Raw genomic sequence first — 25,045 nt, forward strand, 5'->3', positions numbered from 1 at the left:
GCTCTGTCTCCTCCCATACCTTGCCTCCATTCCCCACCCCCTGGCACGTGAGAAGGTTGCCTCATTCTGCCTAATGCTAGGGCCAATTCCTCTGAGGATGAGTAAACTGTAGGAGCTCTCTCCTTACCTCACGGTTGGGGCAAAAAAGCAGCTGGAAGGGGAATTGTAGCCTGCGGCTGCTTTGGAAACTAGTGCCCAGTATGGCTGTGGGGAGGCTTCTTCCCATAACCTTTTTGAGAGACAAAATAGGAGCCAAGGCAAAGCTTCACTATTCCTTCAGTGTGTTAAATTCTCCTGGGGCCTCTGGAGCATTTCTGTTACCATTGATACTTCACATTCAAGGCTGCATGCGCTACAAATTGTCCTACCAACTTCCGGAGACACATATTACAAACTGCATTGTAAAGCCTCTGAAGCAAAAGTGAAGCTCTTGTCCATATTGACCAATGTGCACGATGGATCGCTGTTGCTGCCTGTTTTCAGAAAAATGGCTGAAGCTCTCGCTTGGAAACAAATGAAGTCACACGCACACTTTCATGCCCTCACAAATATAACAGGAGTGGGGAAATTTTTGATCTGGGGGGCCCAGATCTTTATCTCCCTCTATCCAGGGGCCAACTTTGACAGGTGGGTGGGGTCACCCACCTATCAATCATCTGATGTAATGATGGTGTCAGGTGACTGATTGGTGGGTGGTCATGCCCACATGTGGAGGTTGACCCACAGGGGAGGGGGAGGGGTCTGCAATGCACTGGCAAAGTAGTACCCGGCAGAACTGAACCTTTTGCTCACCAGCTGATAAGAAGATACTTCAGTCTGCTCTCTGCAGGGGCCTGCTTTGCCAGTGCATTGCCAACAGGAACCCAGTAGGATCAATCCATGCTACCCCACCCATCAGTCGATGTCATCCACTGAATCAACTGATTGATAGGTGGGTGTGGTCTGTGGGAAATGGCCTTGCAGGCCAAATTGGACCCCCTGGCCAAGACTGGCCTACAGGCTAAAGGTTTCCTATTCCTGACTTATAAGATGTCACTCGAGGAAGTGAACCCAAGGCATAAAATGGAACCTGCTAACTTGACATGGGGATTCATGATCTCTTACCTGAAGTGACACCGTGCACTACACCCTCTTTGGTTTTGGTCCCTGTGAAAAGAAAAAGACTTATGAACCTTGTTTTCATAGATCCTTGTTATTGTTGGTTTTTCAAAAGCCATCCATTTCCATCAGCAGCATGACTGCACATTATACAGTATCTACAGCAAAGGCATACTTAAGCAAAGCACAGATGAGTCACACCACACAAAAGAAATGTGAGTTTCCTGCATCCAAAACAGTATGGCAGTTCAGATATATGGCACAGTAAGAGCACATGCAAATATACAAGACAAAAGAAAGCCTTTTAGATTATCTTTCCTGGGGCTGGGGGTAGGAGGAGAAGGACTTAGGGCACTTCTAGACTGTGCTATTTTGTGGGTTTCAGCTGCATACCAGCAAATTCAGGTTCCAGAATTTAAGTGGATTCGGCACTCTTCTTCTTCTTCTTCTTCTTCTTCTTGTTATTATTGTTATTATTGTTATTTCCATTTGTATGCCACTTTTCCACATAAACATGCTGAAAGTGGCTCACAGGACAAGACCAAAAAACACATATCAGTACATCATTACAGTTAAGTCTAACGTCATTCATTTCAAAACAGAATATGACAATCCAAATAAGTTCATTTTAACAATATGGACATTTATTATTTGAAATTCATTGTAAAATAAATTTATCATTAAAACACATCAATTTGTAAGAGTTGGTTAAAATATATAAAACCAGAGTCAGATGTATATGCCATTACAACCATCCAGAAACCTTATCTCGCCATGACAGCTGTGGTTGGGGATGTAAAGTTGTTCATATCTCCTAAGATGGAGGAGACATCTCTCTCTCTCTCACTCTCTCACTCTCTCACTCACTCTCACTCACTCACTCACTCACTCACTCACTCACTCACTCACTCACTCACTCACTCACTCACTCACTCACTCACAGACCTTGTACCCCACGTAGTCATCAGTGAATGTAAATCAAACCCAACACAACTCTTGCACAACACACCCGCCTCACCCCAAGCAGGACTTTTTGTGGTAGGAAAAGTGACAGGAAAAGGCACTGGCAAGTGTGGGATAACAATCGCTTGACATGACATATAGCCACCCTGCAAACAAACAGAACAAATGCTCAGTGAACAGCTGATGCTGTGTAACTTCCCTGCAAACATTGCGCAAACAAATCAGGGTAACTGCTCAACAAACAGGGTGCCTGGAAGCAATCTTACACTATCTCATGATCGACCTTATAGCCAGCCTTAATAACCAAACCCAACAAAAAAAATGTGGTACCTACGGTAGAAAACTCTACAACACTGACAAATTCAATAACTAAGAACTTGCTGCCCTTTCATGACCTTGGGCCAGTCGCTGTCTCTCAGCCTAACATACTTCACAGGATTGTTGGGAGGATAAAATCAGAAGGGGGGAAACCATATTTGTAGTGTACACCACCTTGAGCTCCTTGGAGGAAAGGTGGGATATAAATGTAAAACTTAATAATTAAATGACGCTCAAAACCAGTTTTTCTTTAATTAATTACAGGGGTGTGTGTGTGGGGGGTAATTATCAGGATTGCCTCACCAGATGAGCGGAGGTTTAATGAATCTCTTCCTTCCCCAGTCACAATCAGGTCTAAATCCTCCCCCCGCATCTACAAGAGTTAGAAAAATAACCTTCTAATTGGCAGCAGAAGGAAGTGTGATTTTAGTCCTGATTGCAGCCAAGGAGGGAAAGATAAACCTCTCCTCCCCATATGCTGTGATTCGGATACATGCAATTGTGCATGACCTACCAAAAAGCCAGAGATGGAGCTGCGTGCTGCACATTAAGCACAATGTATAGTTTGGCCGACAAGCAACTGCCTTGCTCTGCCCAATAGCAGGGTCGGCCCTGGATTGGCTTAGGCAGTAGAAGGTGTTGGTCAGTGACGCAGGCTGTGAGACTCACAGACAAGGTTTTTAGCAGAGAGAGAGAAACCTGAAGCAGAAGGGTTAAGCTGTGAGAACAGAGTGCCAGACTATCAAGGTCAGTGGCTGGCTGGGAGTGTGATAAGGTGGGAAACTTGCAGGAACTCAGTGTGGGGGAAGAAATGTCAATGGAGAGAGCTGTGTCTAATGTCTTTGCCTAGTAAAGACTCTTACAAGAAACTTGCCTGGCCTGTCTTATTCCTGTTCTATACGGCACTCGAATTCAAACCACGTTTGACCTATACACGCAATCGCCAACAGGGGTTATGGGCCCAGCTTATCAGACGTGGTAGCGGGTTCAAGAGCCGGTGAAGTGGCGTTGTTGCAGAGAGAAACAAAGCGCAAGTAAGAGGCAAGTAAGAGTGGGCAACATGGCTGTAAATCTGTCTTCCGGGATGCCGATGGAGAGGCTGAGTGCTGTAAATTACTCCAGCTGGAAGTGGAGAATGAGAGCAGTTCTGATTAAAGAGGATTTGAATGATGTCGTGGAAAAAACCCCTCCGGCAGCTCCTTCAGCAGTGTGGCTGAAGAAAGACGAGAAAGCGAAGGCTTTTATTACTCTGGGGCTATCAGATTCACAACTGTTGCTGGTGAGTAATGAGCCGACGGCTAATCAGATGTGGGAAAAGTTAAAAGCCGCTCATGTTCAACAAACTGCGGGGAGCAGGCTGTGTTTAGCACGGAAGCTGTATCAGATGCGTTTTACAGATGATGTGACTATGGAAGAGCATTTGGCTGAATTTCGTAGATTAAATGCTGAGCTGCAACATCGAGGCGTGCATCATAATGACTTGCAGATGGTTTATCTCCTGTTATCTTCATTGGATCAAAAATGGGACGTGCTGGTCTCTAGTCTTGAAACCCAACCTGATGGGAATCTGACTTTGGACTTTGTGGAACAGAAACTTCAACAAGAGTGGAATAGGAGACAAGAGAATAAGAAAACAGAATTAAAAGAGACTGTGACTGTGTCTGTACAACACCAAAATCAAAGAAGCAAGCAAGAGACTAAAATATGTTATTTTTGTGGATCACGTGGGCATATACAGAGACATTGTTTAAAGAAGAGGAAAAACAGGGACTTTGAAAGTCAGAGAGCAAGCGTGAACTTTGTTACTAAGGACAATAAACTCATTAACTCTAAATGGCTTCTTGACAGTGGAGCGTCTAATTGCCTAATCACAGACTCTAGTTTATTTTACACTTCAAAGCCGACGCAGGAGAAGCTTTATCTGGCTGACGGATCGACTCAGGACGCGATTGCGACAGGCACGCTGAAGATGGGTAATTTGGGAATTTTAACAGATGTATTATTGATTTCTGGTTTAAAATATAACATTCTATCAGTGAGAAAATTGGCTCAAATAGGTTGCAAAGTTACATTTGAAGGGGATAGATGTTTTGTGAGAAAAGATGGTGAAATATGCATGCAAGGGAAAATACAGAATCAAATGTTTATGGTTGAGTGCAAGCTTGATAAACACATGTGTGCTTGGATAGCAGTAAATAAAGATAAACATGATAATTGTATCCATGAATGGCACAGAAAACTGGCACACGCACATTTCCAAAAGATACAAAACACCCCAAAGCATAGTCAAGATTTGAAGTTAACACACTGTGAGCATGTGGATGAGTGTGAGGTATGCTATAAAACAAAAATGACAGTAACTCCAGTAAATAAGAGCTGTGAAAGCACGACTACTGAACCCTATCAGCTCATACATGTGGATTTGGTTGGACCTTTTCAGTGCTCAAAAGGTGGAGCAAGGTTTTATTTAGTGATTGTGGATGATTTCTCCAGATTTACACATGTGTTCTTATTGAAAAAGAAAAGTGATGCAGAAGAGAAATTAAAGGCATTCATACAGAGAACAGAAACACAACATGGGGTTGTTATCAAAAATATCAGATCAGATAGAGGTGGTGAATTTACCAGTAATTCATTTAAAACATATTTGGAAAAGAAGGGAGTATTACAAAGTCTCACCACTCCCTTCAGCCCATCCTCCAACGGAACGGCAGAGAGGAGGAACTGGTCATTGCAGGATTCATTGAGAGCAATGCTAGCAGATGCTGATATGAATAACACTTATTGGGGTGAATGTATTCTGTACACTGTTTATATTCAGAACCGCCTTATGCACAGAACAATAGGCATGTCTCCCTATGAGAAACTGACTGGAAGAAAACCCAGGGTGAAACACATAGAACGTTTTGGGGCAAAATGCTGGGTACATGTTGCAAAACAGTCAAAAGCGCAGGCAGGACGCATTTTGGGATTTCAGAATTCATATTATAGAGTTTGGTTGCCTGAGAAACAACAAGTGGTGTTAAGCAGAAACATAAAGGTGATAGATAAACCTTGGAGAGACAGTCAAACAGTTATCCTAGATAGTGCAAACAAACAGGAAGCTGCAGATGTTCCTTTCGGGCAGAAAATTCCATTAAAAACTGCATTAACAGATTTAATACATGGTGGCAAACGTACTGTTAAAAGGCTGAGAAGTGAAGACATGACAACACATGATACAGAAATGCCAAGTACTAGTGGTGCAGGTCCGAGTAAAATTGAGAGTGAAGAAGAAATGGAAATAGATAATGTCAGGAAATCAGAGAGAAAAACGAAAGGTCAACCTCCTCAGAGATTCACATTTAATGTTACACAACAGAATAATGAAACAGATGAATTTCCAGTAGAATGGGAAAAAGAAGGACCAATAGATAAAGAAACAATGGATCTAATGTGGAAGTTTTGTGTTGAGGAATGAAATAAATGTATCATCAAATAAAAGTGAACAAACATGAATCTGTGAAACTTGTGTAAATAAAGAATAAAGAAACTGAACTGAACTGAAAATGTAAATGTAAACTGTAAGAAAACAAAACATGTACTGAAATGTATTGTAATGAAAAGTTAATGTTGTAGAAATGTAATAATTGTAACATGAAGTTTTGTAGTCTGTAAGTCTCAGGTGGGGGCTGTTGGTCAGTGACGCAGGCTGTGAGACTCACAGACAAGGTTTTTAGCAGAGAGAGAGAAACCTGAAGCAGAAGGGTTAAGCTGTGAGAACAGAGTGCCAGACTATCAAGGTCAGTGGCTGGCTGGGAGTGTGATAAGGTGGGAAACTTGCAGGAACTCAGTGTGGGGGAAGAAATGTCAATGGAGAGAGCTGTGTCTAATGTCTTTGCCTAGTAAAGACTCTTACAAGAAACTTGCCTGGCCTGTCTTATTCCTGTTCTATACGGCACTCGAATTCAAACCACGTTTGACCTATACACGCAATCGCCAACAGAAGGTGTGGCATGCATAGAGATGCAGAAGGACCTATGAATGTGGCTATGGCATATAAACAGTGATTTTTAAGTCATGTTCTAGGGAAGCCAACAGGGGATCCTCAGGAGTGGCAGACAAGTTTGCATATTAAATAAAGTTGCCTTGTCTTCCCCTGCAATGTGAAAGGGGAGGGGACTGTGCTGGGTGTGTTCTGGGCTACCCTCTCATTTCATACCGAGGCCCAGCAGGACTGTTCAGTTTCCTGCACAAACTGAGCATGCACCCTAGAATGCCCTTCAGAACACACTGCAACATGCAGGGGTTTCTCAAATAATAACAATAATGGAGAAAAGGTTCCCTTTATTTAGAAAACCTGGACACTATAGCCATAGAGCCAGGCCTATATTCCTGCCCGCCTGCCTCTCTAGTGCTGCCTCTCTAGGGCCTTCTCAATAGGCAGTGAGAAAAGAACCACATCAAAACAGAGGGAGGAGAGGGGAAGGGGGAAGCGGCTCTTTGTGTAATGTAGTGCTCAATCTTGAGTTGAACTTGACATTCCAGTGGTTTAGCCTGCAAGGTTAATTCCTCCTAAATCAGCTCAGTCTGCTACTCTCTGCACTTGAAAGAGGCAGACTAAGGCCGCATTGGGCAGCAAATCATGGGACCAGGTCAAAAGTAAGGGAGCAACATGATGTCACCTTTCATCTATTTCATATGAACAAGGCCCAGGATCCACAGAAATGTACAACTAGATCTAAATACCACAAGGGAGTGTTGGATTTGCTTCTTTCAAAGAGCTGCCCCTCAGTGATACTTGCGGGGGGGGGAGGGTCTTTCAAATGTAGCATGTGATGTGGCATTAACAAGTTTTTTTTTAAAAAAACAAACAAATGCAAGACTACTGGCGACGTGCCTCAAACAGCTCATTTGATCTGGCCCCCAAATCTGTATGTTTTAAGAATGTTCAATTTATTAATTTATTGATTACATTTATATCCCACCCTTCCTCCCAAAGGAGCCCAACATTTATGATTTCCCAAATTCCACATATCTATTGATCTGATAGGTAGAAGCTAATATAGCTTGAAAATACTGTGTGAGCTAGAGCCTCCGCCCCTGCTCACTTTGTTTGCAAATCCTGCCTGCTGTTGCCAGTGCACTCGCTGCCACGGAGCATCAGTGCTCCCCTGCCCTGCCCCCCGTGGGTCACCAGCGCTCCCCTTCCTTACCCTGAAGACAGGCCACCAGTGCTCCCCCACAGAGGTCACCAGCACTTCCCCTCCCTCCACCCATGGGTTGCCAGCACTGCCACTTCCCTACTTGCACAGAGGTCATCAGTACTCCTACTCTGTCACCCACAGGTCGCCAGTGCTCCTTCTCCCCCCCATAGGTCACCAGCACTCCCCTTCCTCCCCTGCATATGTCACCAGTGCTCCCTCCCCCCAGCCACCATCCCTCCTCCCTAGGGGTCACCAGTGCTCCTCCTCCCCCCATGGGTTCCCCTCTGTCCCTTCCTCCCACAGGTCTCCCTCCCCCCATGGCCAACCAAGGGCCAGGGCCAGCCACCACTTTGCGCCTCGCTCACCTCTACTGCCACCCCACTCACCTGCTCACTTGTTTGCTGCAGGCGCCTCCACCACTGGGTGGCTGGCATGAGCAGCAGCACAATCACTGGCCCGCCTCACCTCACAGTGTCATGCTACGTGTGGACACTTACAAAAATATTATATATGTGAATATGTGTGCATGTGGAGGGATGATTTTCCTGGAGGAAGGAGATGGAAGAGTGGACTCTGGGTGTTTATCCATATACTGAATGAAAGGGGTCTTCAGAATGTATGAAGGTGATACAACACCACTTAAAAAAGAAAGTTACAAAGCATTATACTATCCACAGAGTGAAATTTTCCACTACACACATTTACTTGGTTGCCTGTATTAACAAAAGCATAGTGTGATTTTCCCACCACAATCCCACAGTGGTAGCCAACATGGTGCCTTCCAAATGTCATGGACTCCAACTCCCATCAGCCCCAGCCAGCACAGTCAGAGATGATGTCAGTTGCAGTCCACAACGTCTGGAGGGCACCATGTTGGCTACCTCTCATTTTATGAGGATGGGGGCCTTATCAAGAAGTAAGGTTTCCTAACTTAGACCACTTACTAAGTTGGTCAGCCTCATCAGTCACAGCTGAACTCAACCATAAGGTATACACAGTTTAAAAAAAAAAAAGCTGAGGAGGATAGGGGAACGGCCTTGCCGTTTGGCTTGATTCCAATTGACCCCAAAGCCAAAACTCTGGCCAGGCCATTTTTCTGATTAGTTGATAGACTGCAGCTGCAGAGGTGTCCATGTATATTGTAACCTGGCTTAGGATCATTAATTTGACGAAGGATGGGCTAGAAATTGACATAATAAAAATGGCAAGTGGTTGTGTGTGGATAAAGCCGGCTCCATCATCAAGGACAAATGAATCACTCACCACAGCCAGTGCTTTTTGTAAGCCTGGAAGGTAAAGGAAAGTACACTCAGGAATAGCAAAGAAACAAACCAAGCCCTTGCCTGTCTGATGGATTGACTGAAAACTATTGTGAATCTAAACACATGGATTCTCTCTGAATGTTTCAAAGATCATCTGCAAGTTAACACAGAGACACACACCACACCCTCAATTCACTGCCATCGCTTGATTAGTGACATGGCCAGTTAAACAGTATGTTCAGTCTTTTAAAGTGTTCAGGCCCAGGGATTATTTTACTGTACTGAAACAATATACATGTATCAATCACAGAGTTGCAAAATATGTGGAGAGTCATTGCACAAATGGCACAAGTGAAGTTAGAGATCTGGTATGTGAACCCAGCAATTGGCTGCCATGTTCTAATTATTTGACCTGTCTTAAACCATATTTATTCTCAATTTACTGTTTAAAGTGTTTCAAGCTCCTTTTATCCACTCATGATAAAAGAGTTTATTTTTAAACCTAAGTTCTGCTTTTGCATAACACTTTTCCTTTGCTGGAAGTGTTTAAATGACCCTGTCCCTGTGCTTTTAATATCTGGCCACTTTATTTTAAAGGCAACCTGTGGTAACAGTGACATTAAGCATGTGAACATACCTCTCTTTACTAATTTTCATGCCTGAATGCTGCCAAATAATGTTCATGTGTCAGACTGCAATTCATGCCACAGTTGCTGGGCCACTGAAAAAAGGGGGCTGTTATGCTACAGAGAAAACTTAATAAGAATTCCTTATTAATTGCAAACGGATGAGGGGATCAAGGGGAAGGTCTGCAGCTCAGTGGCAGAGCAACTGCTTTGCATGGAGAAGGTTCTAAGTTCGATCCCCAGCATCTTCAGGTAGGGCTGGGAATGTCGCCTGTCCGAAATCCCGGAGAGACAGTATTAAGCTAGATGGACTACTGGGTCTGACTCAGTACAAGGCAACCTCATATGTTCCTATGATGAGTGAGGGTGAACATTATAACAGTCGGGTCTATTCTCTGTTCAACCAAATAGGATTGCCACCTTTTTTCTGCTTGCCCTTCTCCTGTGCCCTCAACAGCAACCTGACATCTAAAAAATTTACCTCAATGGAGATAAGTGGTAGAAAAGCTTTAACTCCTGAACATCTCTGTATCGGGCTGCTGTTGGGGTTGTTAACTGTTTTTCCCTTGTGCCTTTATCAACTTCACGAACTGCTTTGTGACCCAGCTGAGGTGAAAAGTGGGGTATACTTTTTAAATCAATAAAATGAACATGCAACTTTTGTGTTTAAAGGTAAAAAGAACCTCATCAGAAAAAAAAAGTTGGGGACCCTAGCAGCTGCTAAAGACACAGGGGCAAGTGAAACAAAGAAATGCATTGGCAGCCTTACAGACACCATCCCGTACCAATGAACTGAAAGTAGTAATGGTGAATAAACAATCTCAAAATAGGGATGGGGGAGAAATTTGATTCAGTTTGCATTTTAAGCCAAATCAATCAAATTTGCACCTTTTGAAACAGTATGAGAACTGAAATTCAGCCAGCTTTCAAAATTTGCACTTATCTGAATTTTGCAATGCAGTTCTCAAACAAAACAATGTTTACAAAAATGCATATATTAGGGGAAATTGTGCATAAAAATATATTAGTGAAGATAACATTAAAAATGCATTATATTAAGCAAAATTGCTTGGAATACACACACGGAGAAATTGCTTACAAAAATGTGTACTTTTGTCAAAACTGCATACAAATGTGTTTATTAGGCGAAATTTGCACTAAAACACTGAAGAATTTTCATGAGGATTTGTTTTTAAAGCAAATTGCTGCAGAAACGTGGAGGGCTGAATTTACGATCGGAAAAACGAGAAACTGAGAGAACCAAAACTGACAGATCTTTCCATCCCTAAATAGTTTCTGAACTAAAAGACCTTGCAAAAGCCAGAAGTGTTGCTATTCCGAGCTTGTTTGGCCTTTTCTGTGTTCTTCAAGGACCACACCCAGTAACTCTGCCTTCATGCTTGCCTTATGCATGGCATGAAACTTGACCTGCCAGCACAAAGCTTTGCCAGCTAAGGACAGCTGTTGCCAACAAAAAGCAAACAAAATGGGATTGTTACAGCGGGTTAACCTTTGCCTGTAGCTCAGGTGTATAAGGTTACAAGTTCAACCTATCTGTGCCACAGTTGGCTATCGAAAATCATGCTCTCTCTTCTTTTTTGTAAACGGTCTGCATCATTAAATGAAACTGTGGCTGGGAATGTAAGAAATGACACACACAAACCGGGGCTATTCTGTGCAATAGGTCCGGCATCAGCATTCAGGTGCCAAGGCCCTAGTAGGACCCACCACTATGCTGATACCTGCATTAGGTAGCTGGATCTAGGAGCTGCCTGCCATTTAAATTTCTCACAGTGCCCCAGTGTAGCACCACTCTGGAGCATTTGGGAAATTTATATGGCAGCTTGAAGCTACCGCCAGTAGGTAAGCTCACAGCAGGGCCTCACTGATGTAGGAGGGCCTCCATCAGATGGACTTTGCAGATGTCTCCCTCAAACCCAAAAGCGATAACTGATGGAGAAAGGAGGTTGTGTTTGTTTTGAGGTGTAATTTCAGTTGTCTTCTTCAACTGTGTTATTTCTTGATCAGGGATTTCCAATTCCCTGCCAGCCCCTCTCTGTCAGAGATCTGTTCTGTGCATCTTACCTTCTCTGCGTATGTGCCCTGTGGCCAGAAATTCAGCACCTAACTCTGTCCACTGAGCAATCTGTCCATATATGTGTGCTATGCACGCGCATACCTGCCATGAGCCAAGATGGCAGCAGAGACTTCAGCCCCTTAGGGAAACCTTGGCTGCCATCTTGGTTGAGGGCAGTGCTCCGTATGCAACCGCACAACAGCCAAGAAAGGTAGGCTGAAGCAAAGGAATGGAGGGGGCCTCTGGAGCTCTTGGCGTACGATCTGTGGCACCGATCTTGCCACGAATCATGGAAGGGGAGCAGAGGGGCCCCTCAGGAGCCCCTGTAGCCCCAGGGGCCTTCAGCCAGGGCCCCACCTGGCCACCCTTTGGAGCCAGCCCTGGGGGCCAGAATAACTCCATCTCCCTTTCCGATTGTGATATCTCCCTTAGCTATTGTTTTTCAAAGGTGATGAGAGGCATAATTTGGCTAAAACTGGGGAGATTCTGGGGTTGAACCTGTGAATTTCCTTAAGGGACGATTCCACTATTTGAAATCTGCTACTTGTAGTAATTGCTTCACATTCATTCACCGTTTGCCTGAATTGCTATGAAAGATCTATGCAGGGGAACAAAGCTTTCCCCTTAGGTTCAGCTCAGGCTTCTCTCCCTTCTTAAAAGGTCAGGAGTTCCAGCCACTATGGATGAGAAGGGACTGGAGATTACAAGGAGGAGGGAGTTTGGATGGGAATTGAGCGCTACTATTTATTTGTCTCCTTGCTTGCTTGTTTATTATGTAGAGTTCTATCCCACTCTCCAAATACATTATTAAAATGGCTTACAATAAAATATTAAAAACACTATCTAACAATGAATAACATTAAAGCTAAAAACAGTAAGTGATAGCCAATGCTGGTCATCCTCAGAGCATTATGATCCTCAGTGGGCCTGCTCCAAGTACGACTAGTGCTGAATGTCAGCCAGTGAATCCATAAAAGCAGCATAAAAATCAAATCAAAATGTTAACCTGAATGACCCAATGCAATTTTGTCCCTCTCTTGTCGCATGGAAGCTGCCCAGATAGCGTTTGTTGGTTATAAAGCAAATAAATAGAATAATATAAGTGAAAACGGACCAAGAAAAGTTAAAGAATGTAAGTGGGAACCCGCTGATAAAAATATTTTGGTATTCTAAACAACCTGCTTTCCTAAGGTTGTTTTTAACTTTATGCTTTTGCTCTGTTGCAAGGGTGGGAAACCTTTTTCAGGCAGAGGGCCACGTTCCCTTCTGGGCAATCTTCTGGGAGTCACATGACAGTAGTGGGCGGGGCCAGAGTCAAAAGTGGGCAGAGTAACAAATGCGAATTTTATATCACTATAGGCTAGTTTCTGTACATACTCACGCACCCCACTCTATCTTCCACCCAGGAAAGCAAGAAGCATGAGCAGCCAGGCAAAAGAGCCCGAGGCAGCTGCAAAGGAGGGCTGGCGAGGGATGTGGGCTGCGAAGAGGGGAGGGGCTAGGGAGAGTCCTGGGGGCCAGATAGTGAGGCCTGGAGGGCCACCTTCAGCCTCCGGGTCTCCCTTGCTCTCTTGAAATTGCATATAACAACAGGTAGCATTCATACAGTGCTTTGGCGTGTTCATTATCTCACTAACCCATTACTAAGGCTGGTTAGTATTATTCTGTTACTGCAGATGAAGGTCCAGCTTGTGGGCTTCCCAGGGGCATCTGATTGGCCACTGTGAGAACTGCAGGTTAGATAGATGGGCCATTGGCCTGATCCAGCAGGGCTCTTCATATGTTCTTATGTTGAGGCTGGGGGAAGGGGGAAGAGCTTGCCTAGTGAGTGCATGGGTGAGGCATGATTTGAACCAGGGGCATGCCTCTTCATCACTACGCACCAACACATATGATGGTGTTCCCAGTTCTGCTGTTTCATTCTCTGCTTCTTGAACCTTAGTGACCCCTAGAAGGAGCATCTCTTATTTTGTTCTTTGTACTCTGTTTTCCACTCACTAGCTAGGAATACCGTTTGGCTCATTTGTCACTGATGGTTAAGGAACGACGACAAGTCCTGAGTGGAGATATTTATTGGCTGCTTTTTCTGAAAGCTTCCTACTGCAAATTGCAGTGAGCTGTTCCCCTCCTTTCTATCTGGTTATCTGCTTCTCATTGGTGGAAAGGCCCACTTGAATGACTCAGCAAAGGGGACAAGGCCTCCTAAACAGCACCAGACACCAAACCCAAGCTGCAGTGCAGTCAAATTTGCATTAACCAAGTGAAGCAAAAACAGTCCAGCTTAGTGCGTGCCCTAGTGGCAGAGTACGTAAATTAGAAAGAGAGCGGCTGTGTCCCTGCAGCAGCCTTTGCAAGACTAGCCGCTGCTCTCTATCTCTCTGCAGTGACTCATCAGTATTGCTTATTGTGCATAGTCAATAGGAATCCTGAGGGATATTCAAGAAATCCTCACAAATACAGTGAAAAGTTGGCTGCTAATAAACTGCATGATTCAATGCCAAGTCTGAAAATATCTCCAGACAAGGGACTAGTTTGCTAACATCCCAAGGCAAGGAAGAACCCTTCCAGCTGACTGGATCAAAGAGATTCATTAGGTCAGAAAGCAAGACCAGAGATGGACCAGGCCTGGCTGTCTTGTCTCCTCCTTTAGTGGGAGATCTAAAGGGCTATGGCCAGAAAACATGAACTATCTACCTCCACTGTCAGAGGCAGGTCTCTGAATACCAATTGCTGGGAATCACAAGTGGAGAGAGTGCTGTTGTTCTCAGGTCCTGCTTGTGGGCTTCCCATAGGGGCATCTGGTTGGCCACTGTGAGAACAGGATGCTAGTCTAGACGGGCCATTGGCCTGATCCAACAGGGCTCTTCTTGTGTTCTTAACTCTACTGGCCAGTGATATATGTGCTTGTGGTCTGACACTCAGCAGGAGGCTGCCCTGCCTTCCTTAAAAGATGCCCCAGGTGCAGATGTATGGTTTTTGTTGTGGTTGTTAAGAGATACTAGGACAGGGATAGGGAGGCGAGTCTTTGTCACCTCGGTAAGGTCCAGAAGCAGTCAAGGTTCTTCCTGTGCCTTTCAGAGCTGTGTAGAGGGGGGATTTGGGTAGGTCATTCAGGGCTAAGGAGAGCTTTCACACAGTTATGAATGATACAGAAGCCCTTTTGTCAACATAGGTGTGAGAAAGGGTCATGCATCTGGGTTAACCTTCCCAGGCACACAGTTAAGGAGAAAGGCAATACAGACCACAGTCTGGTGACCACTGCAGTTCTAAGAAGGTAGGAGCTATCCCAGGAACTGAATCTTAGTGCTTGTGTCTGGGCCTCCTTACCATTAGGTAGAGAGAGGCGATTATGGGGGTCATGCAAGGGCAACAAATTGTTCAGTTATTTCACTGATTTTTATTGTATTTTTACTCCCTGGAGGAGGTGCTTGTGGGAGTTTCTGCCTCAGGTGCCAAAATAGCTTGGTTGGCATTGCATGCTTGGGGGGGGGGGATTTGCTGCTCCACCTCAGGCCACAAAATGTCTTGGGCTGGTCCTGATTTTAGCCAATCATGGGAAGGACTCACTGCTGATCAAGTGCTATACCTTCCTTCAGAGGGATGCAATTATCCTGGCTGAGCAAGGAGAATCCAGACTGCCTGTAATCAGAAAAAGCAGCCTGCTGTTCGAGGGGGGGGTAGGAAATGCTTGATAATCTGCCATATGATACCAGCACTGCTGATCTTGTTTTAAGCTTCCTGATGTAGTTTCAACATCTCTCACAGCCCTTCAAACCTTCTTGTCCAGTAGCCCTGTTCTGGTACTTTTTGATTCTGAAAATTTTCAGTTATGTATTGTTGCTGCTTGTATGAAGAATGGGCCATGTTTTCTCGACAATGCATTACTCTAAAACAGCTTTTAGAATTTGCTGTAGAGCTCCCTCTCTAAAGGCCATTACAGATCAGAGAGGCAGGGATGCCAAACTTCAGAGGCAAAGAAAGCATTTCCAATCACTCATCATGAATTCTTGAGCCTGAGACTGCACAGCTCAATAGGGAAGGTGCGCTTGGGCGTTGGTTTGCAGCTGGTGCTTCTCGGCCTACACCACAATCATGACTACCACCTCCTGTTCTATGTGACTGTAACCAGTAAAAGTGTTTGCCAAGGTAATGTGTACTTGTACTCTAAGACAACCTTTCCCAACCAGTGTGCCTCCAGATGTTGTTGGACCACAACTCCCATCAGCCTCAGCCAGCATTGCCAATGGTCAGGAAAGATGGGAGTTGTGGTCCAACAACATCTGGAGGCACACCGGTTGGAAAAGGCTGCTCTAAGAGGATAAAGGTGGGGGAGGGGAGAGAGGGGGAGAAGAACAGAGAGAGAAGGATGCATGGGTGTCCACAGGGGGAGAGCCATAATATCCAGAACCCCTGCTTTTGTTTTTTTTTAAAAAGAAAAAGTATAGCATTTGTAGAAGCTGAGACATGAAGCAAAATGTACAAGCACCTTTCTTCTCATTTTGTGTGTGTGAGAAACTAGCCTGCTCTCCCCCTTATTGGGTTGAAGTCAACTGATGTTTATCCACAGTAGACCCATTGAAATCAATGCCGTTAAGTCCATTAACTTCAATGGGTCTTCTCTGAGCCAATGTTAGGCGAATACAACCCTTAGTGTTTTACTTTGCCCACCCCAGAAAAACTCCTGAGGGCACCCATGGACTAATATCTCAAAAATAAAAAAAAGGATCCTATTGCAGCCTGGGGTGAAAGGTAGGCCTGCATATGAAGTGATTGAAGACTACAGTAGCAGTAAAAGGGTAACCCCAAAATTTGAGAGCAGGATTGTGAAGTCTTCAAGGAGGATATTGCTGTCTTAACTTCTGTACTTTTGAGCCAAATGAGCTTGTTTTCTATTCTGCTTTGGCACGAAGGAGCTAGCTCCACTCTCTTATTGACTACGACCCGGGAGACCAGGGTTCGAATCCCCACATAGCCATGAAGCTCACTGGGTGACCTTGGGCCAGTCACTGCCTCTCAGCCTCATGAAAACCCTATTCATAGGGTCGCCATAAGTCGGAATCGACTTGAAGGCAGTACATTTCCCCCCCAGTTTTGGCACTTTATCCTGGTAAATCTGCTGCAAGCAGGATTGCTAGTGGCTCCAGCAGCTGAGTTTCAAAATGCTGGTTCATCTCAGTGGATGATGCAGTCCTAATGACAAGGAAGAGGGTGAACGCTTCTATAAAAAAGAAGTGCAGCTCGCACCCTGACAGACAGCAGAATTATAGCAACAATCCCCCTGCAGAATGGGAAATAATAAAGGACACGGAAGTACCATCTAGTCTACTCAGAAGGAAGTTCCATTGAGGTCAATATGGCTTCCTCCCACAGGTCAACAGGACCGTAGCCTTAAGCAGTTACAAACAAAGAAGTCTCTGCTGTAGCAATGTTAATAAATGCTTCTCCACCCATGCTTGGCTTCAAGGACAATTTGGCCATTTCCCCAGCAGGGCAGATAGAACGCAACTCCACTGTGTTTCTAGAAACAGCAAAAATTGAACCTCCTTTAGTATCTCTTGATTGATAATACAAGCTAATACTTGGTTGTTGGCCAATTACATGTGTTAGAGTAACATTTTTGCAAAACGTAAGACTAAAAAGCACTTTAAAAAAAAAAAAAAAACACCAAACCTTGTGAACTACTTGTTCCCCTGTTCCCTGATTGGTCCTTTCTAAAACTCTTTGGGAAGGTTAATGTGACTGGAAAAAGATGACTTACAGTGATTTAAATGCTCAATGCTGATCAAACTCAGGTTTGCCCCCTGTTTTCTACCACTGTTCCTAAAGACAAAACGTAGCAGGCGAAGCTTTTCCTGGCATGGAGCTTTGCATGCATACCCCTCAATCCTCTGCAGAGTTATCCAGAAACAGGTCCTGTTTAGTTCAACAAGATGCACTGCTAAGGAAATGCACGCAGAACTGCAGCCTTCATTTCCGTGGATTTCAAGGCTGTTACTAAAAAGGCAGGGCCGGAGGGGGTGGGTGGGGTGGAGTTTACCCCACCCTCATCATGCCAAATAGTTCCTATTTCCAAAAACAGTTCATCACAGGTTCTATAGGGGAGACCCTCTCTCTACTTTGTCCTCCTTGCAAATTGTCATTTCTGCCTCTAGAGTAGGGAAAGGCAGCATCATTCCCCAAGGTCACTCAGCAAATGTGGGTCCCCCCCCCTTGTATAGCAGGAGCAATTGCTCATTAAAGGAAGAGATCTCTTACCTACATACATCACCCCTTCTTTGGTCTTCTCTGCAGCTTCAGTCACTCCCTGCTTGGTCTTTTCGGCTGCTGCCACTACACCCTCTTTTGCAATGGAAAACCCTTTCTTAAAGACATCCATGCTGTTGGGTAGCTCTCGTGTGGTACCTGCCTAGAGGTTCTCTGTAGAAAGCTCCTTGAGAGAGAAAGAGATGGTGCTTCTTCTCTTTAGTCCCACCCTTCTGCTCTCTTTCTCTTCCCCAAATCTCTTGCTCTTATTCCTCTGCTAGATGAAAGCAGTGTCTGGTGGACTGTACCGTCCTTGCCAGCTCTTATTGATGAGATATGTTGCAGTGCAGCCAATGCCTGTGAGTGGCTGATGCTGAAATATTCATGATATGGATTTGCCTGGCAAGGTTTTAGAGAAAACAGGAGGGGTGAGAAAGGATGCCAAGGTAAGGGAGAGACTTTCTGGAAAAGATCTGCTGCAATGCTCACTCAAGGACGCTTGGTGGATACTTTCAGCTAGAGAGGGAGATTTCCTTTGCAGCCCTGGTCCAGGGAACTGGGCATTTTAAAAGCAAAGATCTCGGGGGCCATAGCGTGAGTAGCAAACAGGAGATGAAGTGAGTGCCTGGAATTGTAGCAAGTAATCTCCTCTTTTAGTCAGGGTTTTATTTGGGCCAGGACAGGGCAGGACTTTCAGCGGCAGAATCTATCATAATTCCTGAGGCTTGTAAAGTAATATAGTACCACATGTGCGGAGAGCCTTTGCATCACTACTATAAAAAGCCCCATAGTATGCCATCCCCCAGCTGGGATTAGGGGTGAGGATTTCCCAAGCACAGAGCAAGACTTCCAGGCAGGCCTGACCCCTTTCTCATTTTAGAAACTGAATGTTGCTGTTAACACTTATTGGGTCCCTTTGCCTCTCAAGCCTCTTCAGGTGTCATTCCCCCATCCTGGCCCCATGCCCAACATCCCCAGCTCATCCACAACCTTTGCATATTGAACAGATAGGTCAGAAGGGGAGCTCTTCATGCATTTGGCCGAATGCACTTAGAATCTTCCCTGCAGTCAAGAATGCGTTGTGATCAGGGTTCCCAATTGCACGGAGGATTCGAAATGCTTTCAGTTGAACATGCAAAGCACTTCCCTTTGGATCTTCTGCCCAATGTGTGAAGGTCTGAGGTTACAGAGTGGAACATCAGGGGCAGGGCTACCAGGTGAACATCTATCTGAATAGGGTTTCTGACACCATCTAAAACATGAGATGAAATGTAATATTCAAGTGTATTTTAAGCTGCTTAATATATAAAACAAGAAACAATTGAAGCCACATAATCTGGAAGACTTCGTCTTATTTGGAGCTCCTGTTGATCCTAGATGTAAGGGAACGGCAAGCTGTACACATTCAGAGGTAAATGCCAACTTAATGGGCCTCAGGACTTCTGGCTCTTGATGAAGATTCTGACTTCAGTGAGGCCAGTTTTGCTAAGCACCAAAAGAGATAGCATAAACATATTGTGGCCCACAGAACTACCTGGAGGACCATGTAATGCTATGGGTTTCTTTTCAGATTTCAGAAAGTTGGGAAATCTTTCAGAACTATTTCCGAAAGTGTGGCTTGCCCTGAGGGCAATACTTACCCTGGCCAGCCTCTTAGACTTCACAAAAAGACTGTGGATAGCTGCTCTGATGTTCCACTGATGTGTCTCCATGGGACCGAAGATCATCCAAGAAGGCTGGGTGATGGTGGTGAAGATAACTCATCTGGATCTCCGTTTTAGCCAGGGGAAGGGGACAAAGTGTTTGTGTGTGGAAAATAGACAGTTTGAGTCAGACTGAGAGACACAAGCCTGGTTTGCACAGAATGTTAAACCACAGTTTACAATAAACTATGGTTTAACACACACTAGTGCTTTGCTCTTCCCCTGCTTCTGCGCTTTGGGGTGGGGGGAGGAAACAAGCCAGAGTCTGCCTTCTCGGGATGTGTTAACCAGGGTTTCATTTTTCTTTCAAACAACTCCTTGGCAAGCCAAGAAGAAACCTTGGCTTCCACTTGTGGTTTGTTTGGAAAGAAACAAACCACGAACCTAGGTTCACACGTCACAACAAGCCGGACTCTGGCTTTCCTCCCATGCGTACTGAAAAGAGGGCTGAGTTACAACTGCAAACTGAGGCAACCCATTTATTGGCTATCTGGTCATTTGTAGAGCTCAGATGTTTGCCAGAGCAATCATCTCCAAATCAGGACTGCTGTCAGAGGTTGGCATCATTGGGCACTTGCCAATGCCCACTCTCCAAAAGGGGTCCACCTGCCAATATCTTGCTCCTTCTCCTGCCGTTGATGCCTCTTTACGTACCCTGTCTGAGCAAGGAATGAGAGGAGCAAGGAGGAGCGGAAACCTATGCATATCTTGTCCTCTCTCTGGAGGATGGTCCTTGAAATTCTTCAGATGTTATACTTGAAGAGGAACACCCTTCCTTAGGCAACTGCCAGGCCCCAGTGGGGCAGACTGCTGATGCCTGCCCTGTACCTAGGGAGGGTGAATCCCACAATTTAGGTTTCTCAGTTTTTCATTGTTTCAATTAAGTTCAATTGACATATTTCCTCATCAGTTTGTGATCTGTTTTAAAGTTCTCATGAAATTCATCAGAATTTTAGTGCAATTTGCTCTGAATATACACATTTTTGTATGCAGTTTTGCCTAATATTCACATGTTTGCAAAGCAATTTCCCCTAACTGAATGTATTTTTATATGTTATTTTCACTAACATATGCATTTCCAGGCACATTTTATCGAAGTATATGCATTTTTGTACACAGTACTTGGCTGGAGAACTGCATTGCGAATTTTGAAGGATGGCTGTGCTTCAGTTCATGCATTGTTTTGGAAAATGTGAATTAGGTAAGTTTGCCATTAAATGCTGACTGAATTGAATTTCTCCCCCATCCCTGCTGTACCTCCATTTTTTCAAAAAGTGTCTGGTTGCAGGAGCTGCCATTTCCTACAATGCCCTAGGGTGAAGTTACATGGCAGTCATTGTGGGAAATTAGAATGGTGGCTTCCGGGCCCGGTTGTTTGGTGCCACAAAGTAAGCTAGAGGAAGCCCAGCCTGTTCTTGTTTTTGGAGGTGGTCCACCAGAGAGCACTTTGGCCAGGGCCCACCTCTCAAGTGCCTTGCTGTATGAAAAAAACTGAACCTGCCAAAGAGCAGCCTGTTTGCTGGGTCCCAGACCAAGAAAAAGCACGAGGCAATGGGAGGCAATGAGAAGTAATTACTCTCTTTTTAAAAATTATACTTCCTTAGCAGCAAACTAAATAATTGGGTCCTTGAAAATGTGGTTTCCGGCTGGCATCTTTTCAGACATGGACAAATTGGAAGTGTTAACAGAGAGACCTGTTAAGGAAAAGGAAATATGCAGCAGTATCATGAAGAATAATGGCCCATAAATCACTTGCGCAATAAACACACAATACGAGTTTAACTTACTGGATAGTTGTGAATTCAGTCTTTCACTGCATCTTGACAGGAGTCTAAATGACAAATGACATGTATAGAGAGATGATTCTCACTATGCCTACAATGCATTAAGGATATTCCCCTCCCTCATATGAAGAGGTTGAGGAGGGTAACGTATTAATGGACAATGGTGTGTTATAGTGATGGATGGCTCACAGCTCTCTCCTTCTCTTGTGACCTGAAAGAATGTGAAAGCAAAAGTCACGGAAGGGGAATTGTGGGAAGAGGCTCACTTCTAAATTGCTCTTGAAAGGGCCGTAGCTCAGTGATAGAGCAACTGCTTTGCATGCAGAAGGTTCCAGGTTTAGTCCCAGCATCTGCAGGTAGGACTGAGAATGTCCTCTACCTGAAACCCTGGAAAGCTGTGACTAGCCAGTGTAGTCGATCTGAGCTAGATGGACCAGTGGTCTGCAGGAGTGGCTGATGGGTGGGGCTTTGTTGCTCTCCTGCCTTCCCAACACCGTGGGTCACTGCCCTAGACTGAAGGGGGAGGGGCAAGCTGTGAGGAGCTCTGCATGGTGCAGCGCACAGCAACAGAGCCACTCCAGTGCTCCTGCTCCCCACACCTGCCTCCCCTCTGTCGGGAAGCCAGGAGGGTGAGGGAGTCCTATCCGTGCCGCCCCACCACCCATTACTGACTTGGTATAAGGCAGCTTCTTCTGTTCCTAAAGGAAACTTTTTGCATAACTTAGGCTGGTTCATCATGGCCAGCAATGATTTTTGCTTGGTAGACTGAGTAGGCCCTCTCCCATGTAGATAATATAAAGTACAGGGCAGGCTCTCCATGTAGAGGCCTGACTGGTGTGGGGGTTTTCTCCTCAGAAATAATGTGAGAAATCACCCGCATTGGGCCTCTCCCCCCCCCACAGAAGTGTGTGTTCACAATAACGTTTTGTTAACTGTGGAGGGAGGTGGAGTGCGCCATTTCTCCACTGCAAAGAGGATCACTGGCCTAATAAGTATATGAACCAGGCCACAGACTAATGGGACAGTGCAAGTTGGGTGTGGTGCACTGAATTTTTACAGTGCTCAATTTTTATACTGAAAATTGGCCTTTTGAAGGAGATGGATCTCTTTCTTTTCTTTTTGCCAAAATAATAGAGATTTTTTTAAAAAAAACACATGGCATGCATTCTTGCAACACTTGCAACACTGCAAGTCATGCAGGTAGATCCAGACTAATAATGTGATGATGTCTGAGAGCACGTGCTATTTAAAAGAGTGTGTTCAGATACTTTCCTTTGGTTCTTTTCAAAGTTGGTTGCTTCTGGCTCCATTCTAGGTACCGTCTTCTTTCACAAGATGATAATGATGTAGTTCAACATAGCTGATAGGACTGTGCATAAGAATTGGAAAGTTGTTGCATGAGAATGAATGAGGAGCTTACATAAAGAGTGACCCCTGGGTCAGCACCCAGGGCCAGGCTCAGTTTCCAGGGGATATTCTTACTATTATTAAGTGCCGGCTCAAGCCCTGACCCAGGAAACGTGGGACTCCAATGTGAATGTCTGAGTAGTAGTCTTCCCTTAACACAAGCATTCCCAAGATATGTGCAAGCAAATATGTTTATTCATCTAACAACAGTAGTGTAGTGGCAAATTTAGAAGTGCAGGGTCCCTTCATGATAGTCATAGAATAGTAGAGTTGGAAGGGGCCTATAAGGCCATTAAGTCCAACTCCGTGCTCAATGCAGGAATCCAAATTAAAGCATACCCGACAGGTGACTGCCCAGCTGCCTCTCGAATGCCTCCAGTGTTGGAGAGCTCACCACCACCCTAGGTAATTGGTTCCATTGTCGTACAGCTCTAACAATTAGGAAGTTTTGTTCAGTCGAAATCTGGCTTCCTGCAACTTGAGCCCATTATTCCATGTCCTGCACTCTAGGATGATCGAGCAGAGATCACACCACGTCCCCTTCTAAGATTATACAATAAAAATAAACTTTCAGTCTCTGTGATTGATAAGTGAGTTGTTTGGACACCAGTAATCCCTGGGGTCCTATAGAGCTGCTGTTTCCCCCTCCCCTGCACTTGGCTAGTGGCTTCTGTCTCCTTGTAATCTCCATTTGAGATCAGGTACTCCTTGTAATTCATTTTCTGTAGATTCTACTGTATGATAAGTATGGGTGGTTATTAAAACATCCCATGGTATACATGTCTACTCAGAAGTAAGTCTCTTTGTATTTAATGGGGCTTACTTCCAGGTAAGTGGATAAGGATTATAGCCAAGGCTTTATTGTGAGGGAAAGGCAGAGAAGGGTTCATGGTGAGAGGGTTCCTTGTGCACATCAACACAGGAGTAAGCACACTTGAATACAATTGGGACTTATGCATGGAAACACACAGTAATCATTCCAGATTGGTTAAAGCCTGGAGGTATGGCTAAGGGGAGGATGGAGAAAAAAGCATGTCCCTTCCTTTAGAAAGATGCATCACTTTGATGAAAAAATAGGCAAAATTTTATGCCCAATTCCCCCTTTGCTAAATCCCCCTTCCATTTTGCATTGCTATATCTTCACAACACACCTGTGAGGTAGGTTAGATTAAGAGATAGCGACTGGCCCAAGGGCACCAAGTGAGCTTCATGGCTGAGTGGGGATTTCAAATCCTTTTTGCTCAAAATGAAAAAGAACAAGAACAAAATACTGGAATTATGACTAAGTAGCCACAACACATGAATACATTACTTGATTTTAAACTATTTAAATCTTGAATTTATCCCAGCATGAACAACTGGCCAGAACTGCTGTAAATCTTAAATCACTTTTGACCCTCTCCATCCGAAGTACAATGCCTGGTCTTGCACTGAATGTAGCATTTTCAGCCTAAGACCAGCAGGTGAAAGACCTACAATAACATAACTCCAACAGCCCCACAGAAACATCCAGCTACATTGAACTACACATCCACACACACATCCTTCCTTCCCCCCAACATATTTTCTCTATCATTCCCTCCCTAAATCCTGGCTTTGAGCTAGACAAGACACCACATCTCTCCCCCCCTTTTTTTTCTGCTGGGTTGGGATCCTGTTAACAAAGAGAAAGAGTGTGCTCTCTTATTTGCTCACTCTCACACACACATCCTTTGCAAGGTTGTCCTTGCAGGGCAGATCCCATTGGTCTGCTGCACCAAGTCCTGCTGGGAGTGAGTTCCTTTGAACTCAGTGGGACTTATTACTGAGTAGACATGTAAAAGATTGTGCTGCCAGTGATTGTAAGAATGTTTTAAAGGCTGGGAAGATATTAATTCATTTTTAAAAGAATGCTATTGAAAATCAAGAGCTGTGAACTGATGAGTGAATGTTGTACCCCACCATTATAGGAATGATTGCTCCAAGAGAGTAAGGTACCAATCTAAGGTCTCTGGTTATTGCCCCCCCTCCAAAAAAAAGAACAGTTGTATGTGACTTTGCTTGCATGCTCAGAGCTTTCTAATTTTCTTCTGATTGTTATTGAGATATACACTTACCTAGTAGTAAGCCCCACTGGACGCAGTGGGACTTACTTCCAAGCAGGGATGGGGGAGGATTTCAGTTCAGTTCACATTTCAAGCCAAATATATTGAATTCACACTTTCTGAAACGATATGAGAAATGTAACAGAGCCATCCTTCAAAATTCACACTTACTCCAATTTTGTGCTGCAGTTTACCAACCAAACATTGTTTACAAAAATTCATATGTTAGGGGAAAGTGTGCATAAAAATAAACATGAGTGAAAATCACATGCAAAAATGCATTACATGATGAGA

General features: G+C 44.5%; 1 protein-coding gene across 1 annotated transcript in view; it reads right to left on the reverse strand.

Annotated features, from left to right (window-relative positions):
- The window catches only part of SNCG (synuclein gamma), a 37,909-nt gene extending 19,931 nt beyond the window's left edge, over window positions 1–17,978 (reverse strand). The window contains exons 1-2 of the mRNA XM_061634324.1: window positions 17,786–17,978; window positions 1,105–1,146 (exon numbers count right to left, since the gene is read on the reverse strand). Of these exons, the coding sequence (XP_061490308.1) occupies window positions 1,105–1,146; window positions 17,786–17,906 (163 nt within the window). The 5' untranslated portion in view covers window positions 17,907–17,978. The remainder of the gene's footprint in view (window positions 1–1,104; window positions 1,147–17,785) is intronic.
- Window positions 17,979–25,045: the final 7,067 nt, after the last annotated feature.

The sequence above is a fragment of the Rhineura floridana genome, chromosome 7 (assembly GCF_030035675.1).
Source record: "Rhineura floridana isolate rRhiFlo1 chromosome 7, rRhiFlo1.hap2, whole genome shotgun sequence".
NCBI classification, from domain to species: domain Eukaryota; kingdom Metazoa; phylum Chordata; class Lepidosauria; order Squamata; family Rhineuridae; genus Rhineura; species Rhineura floridana.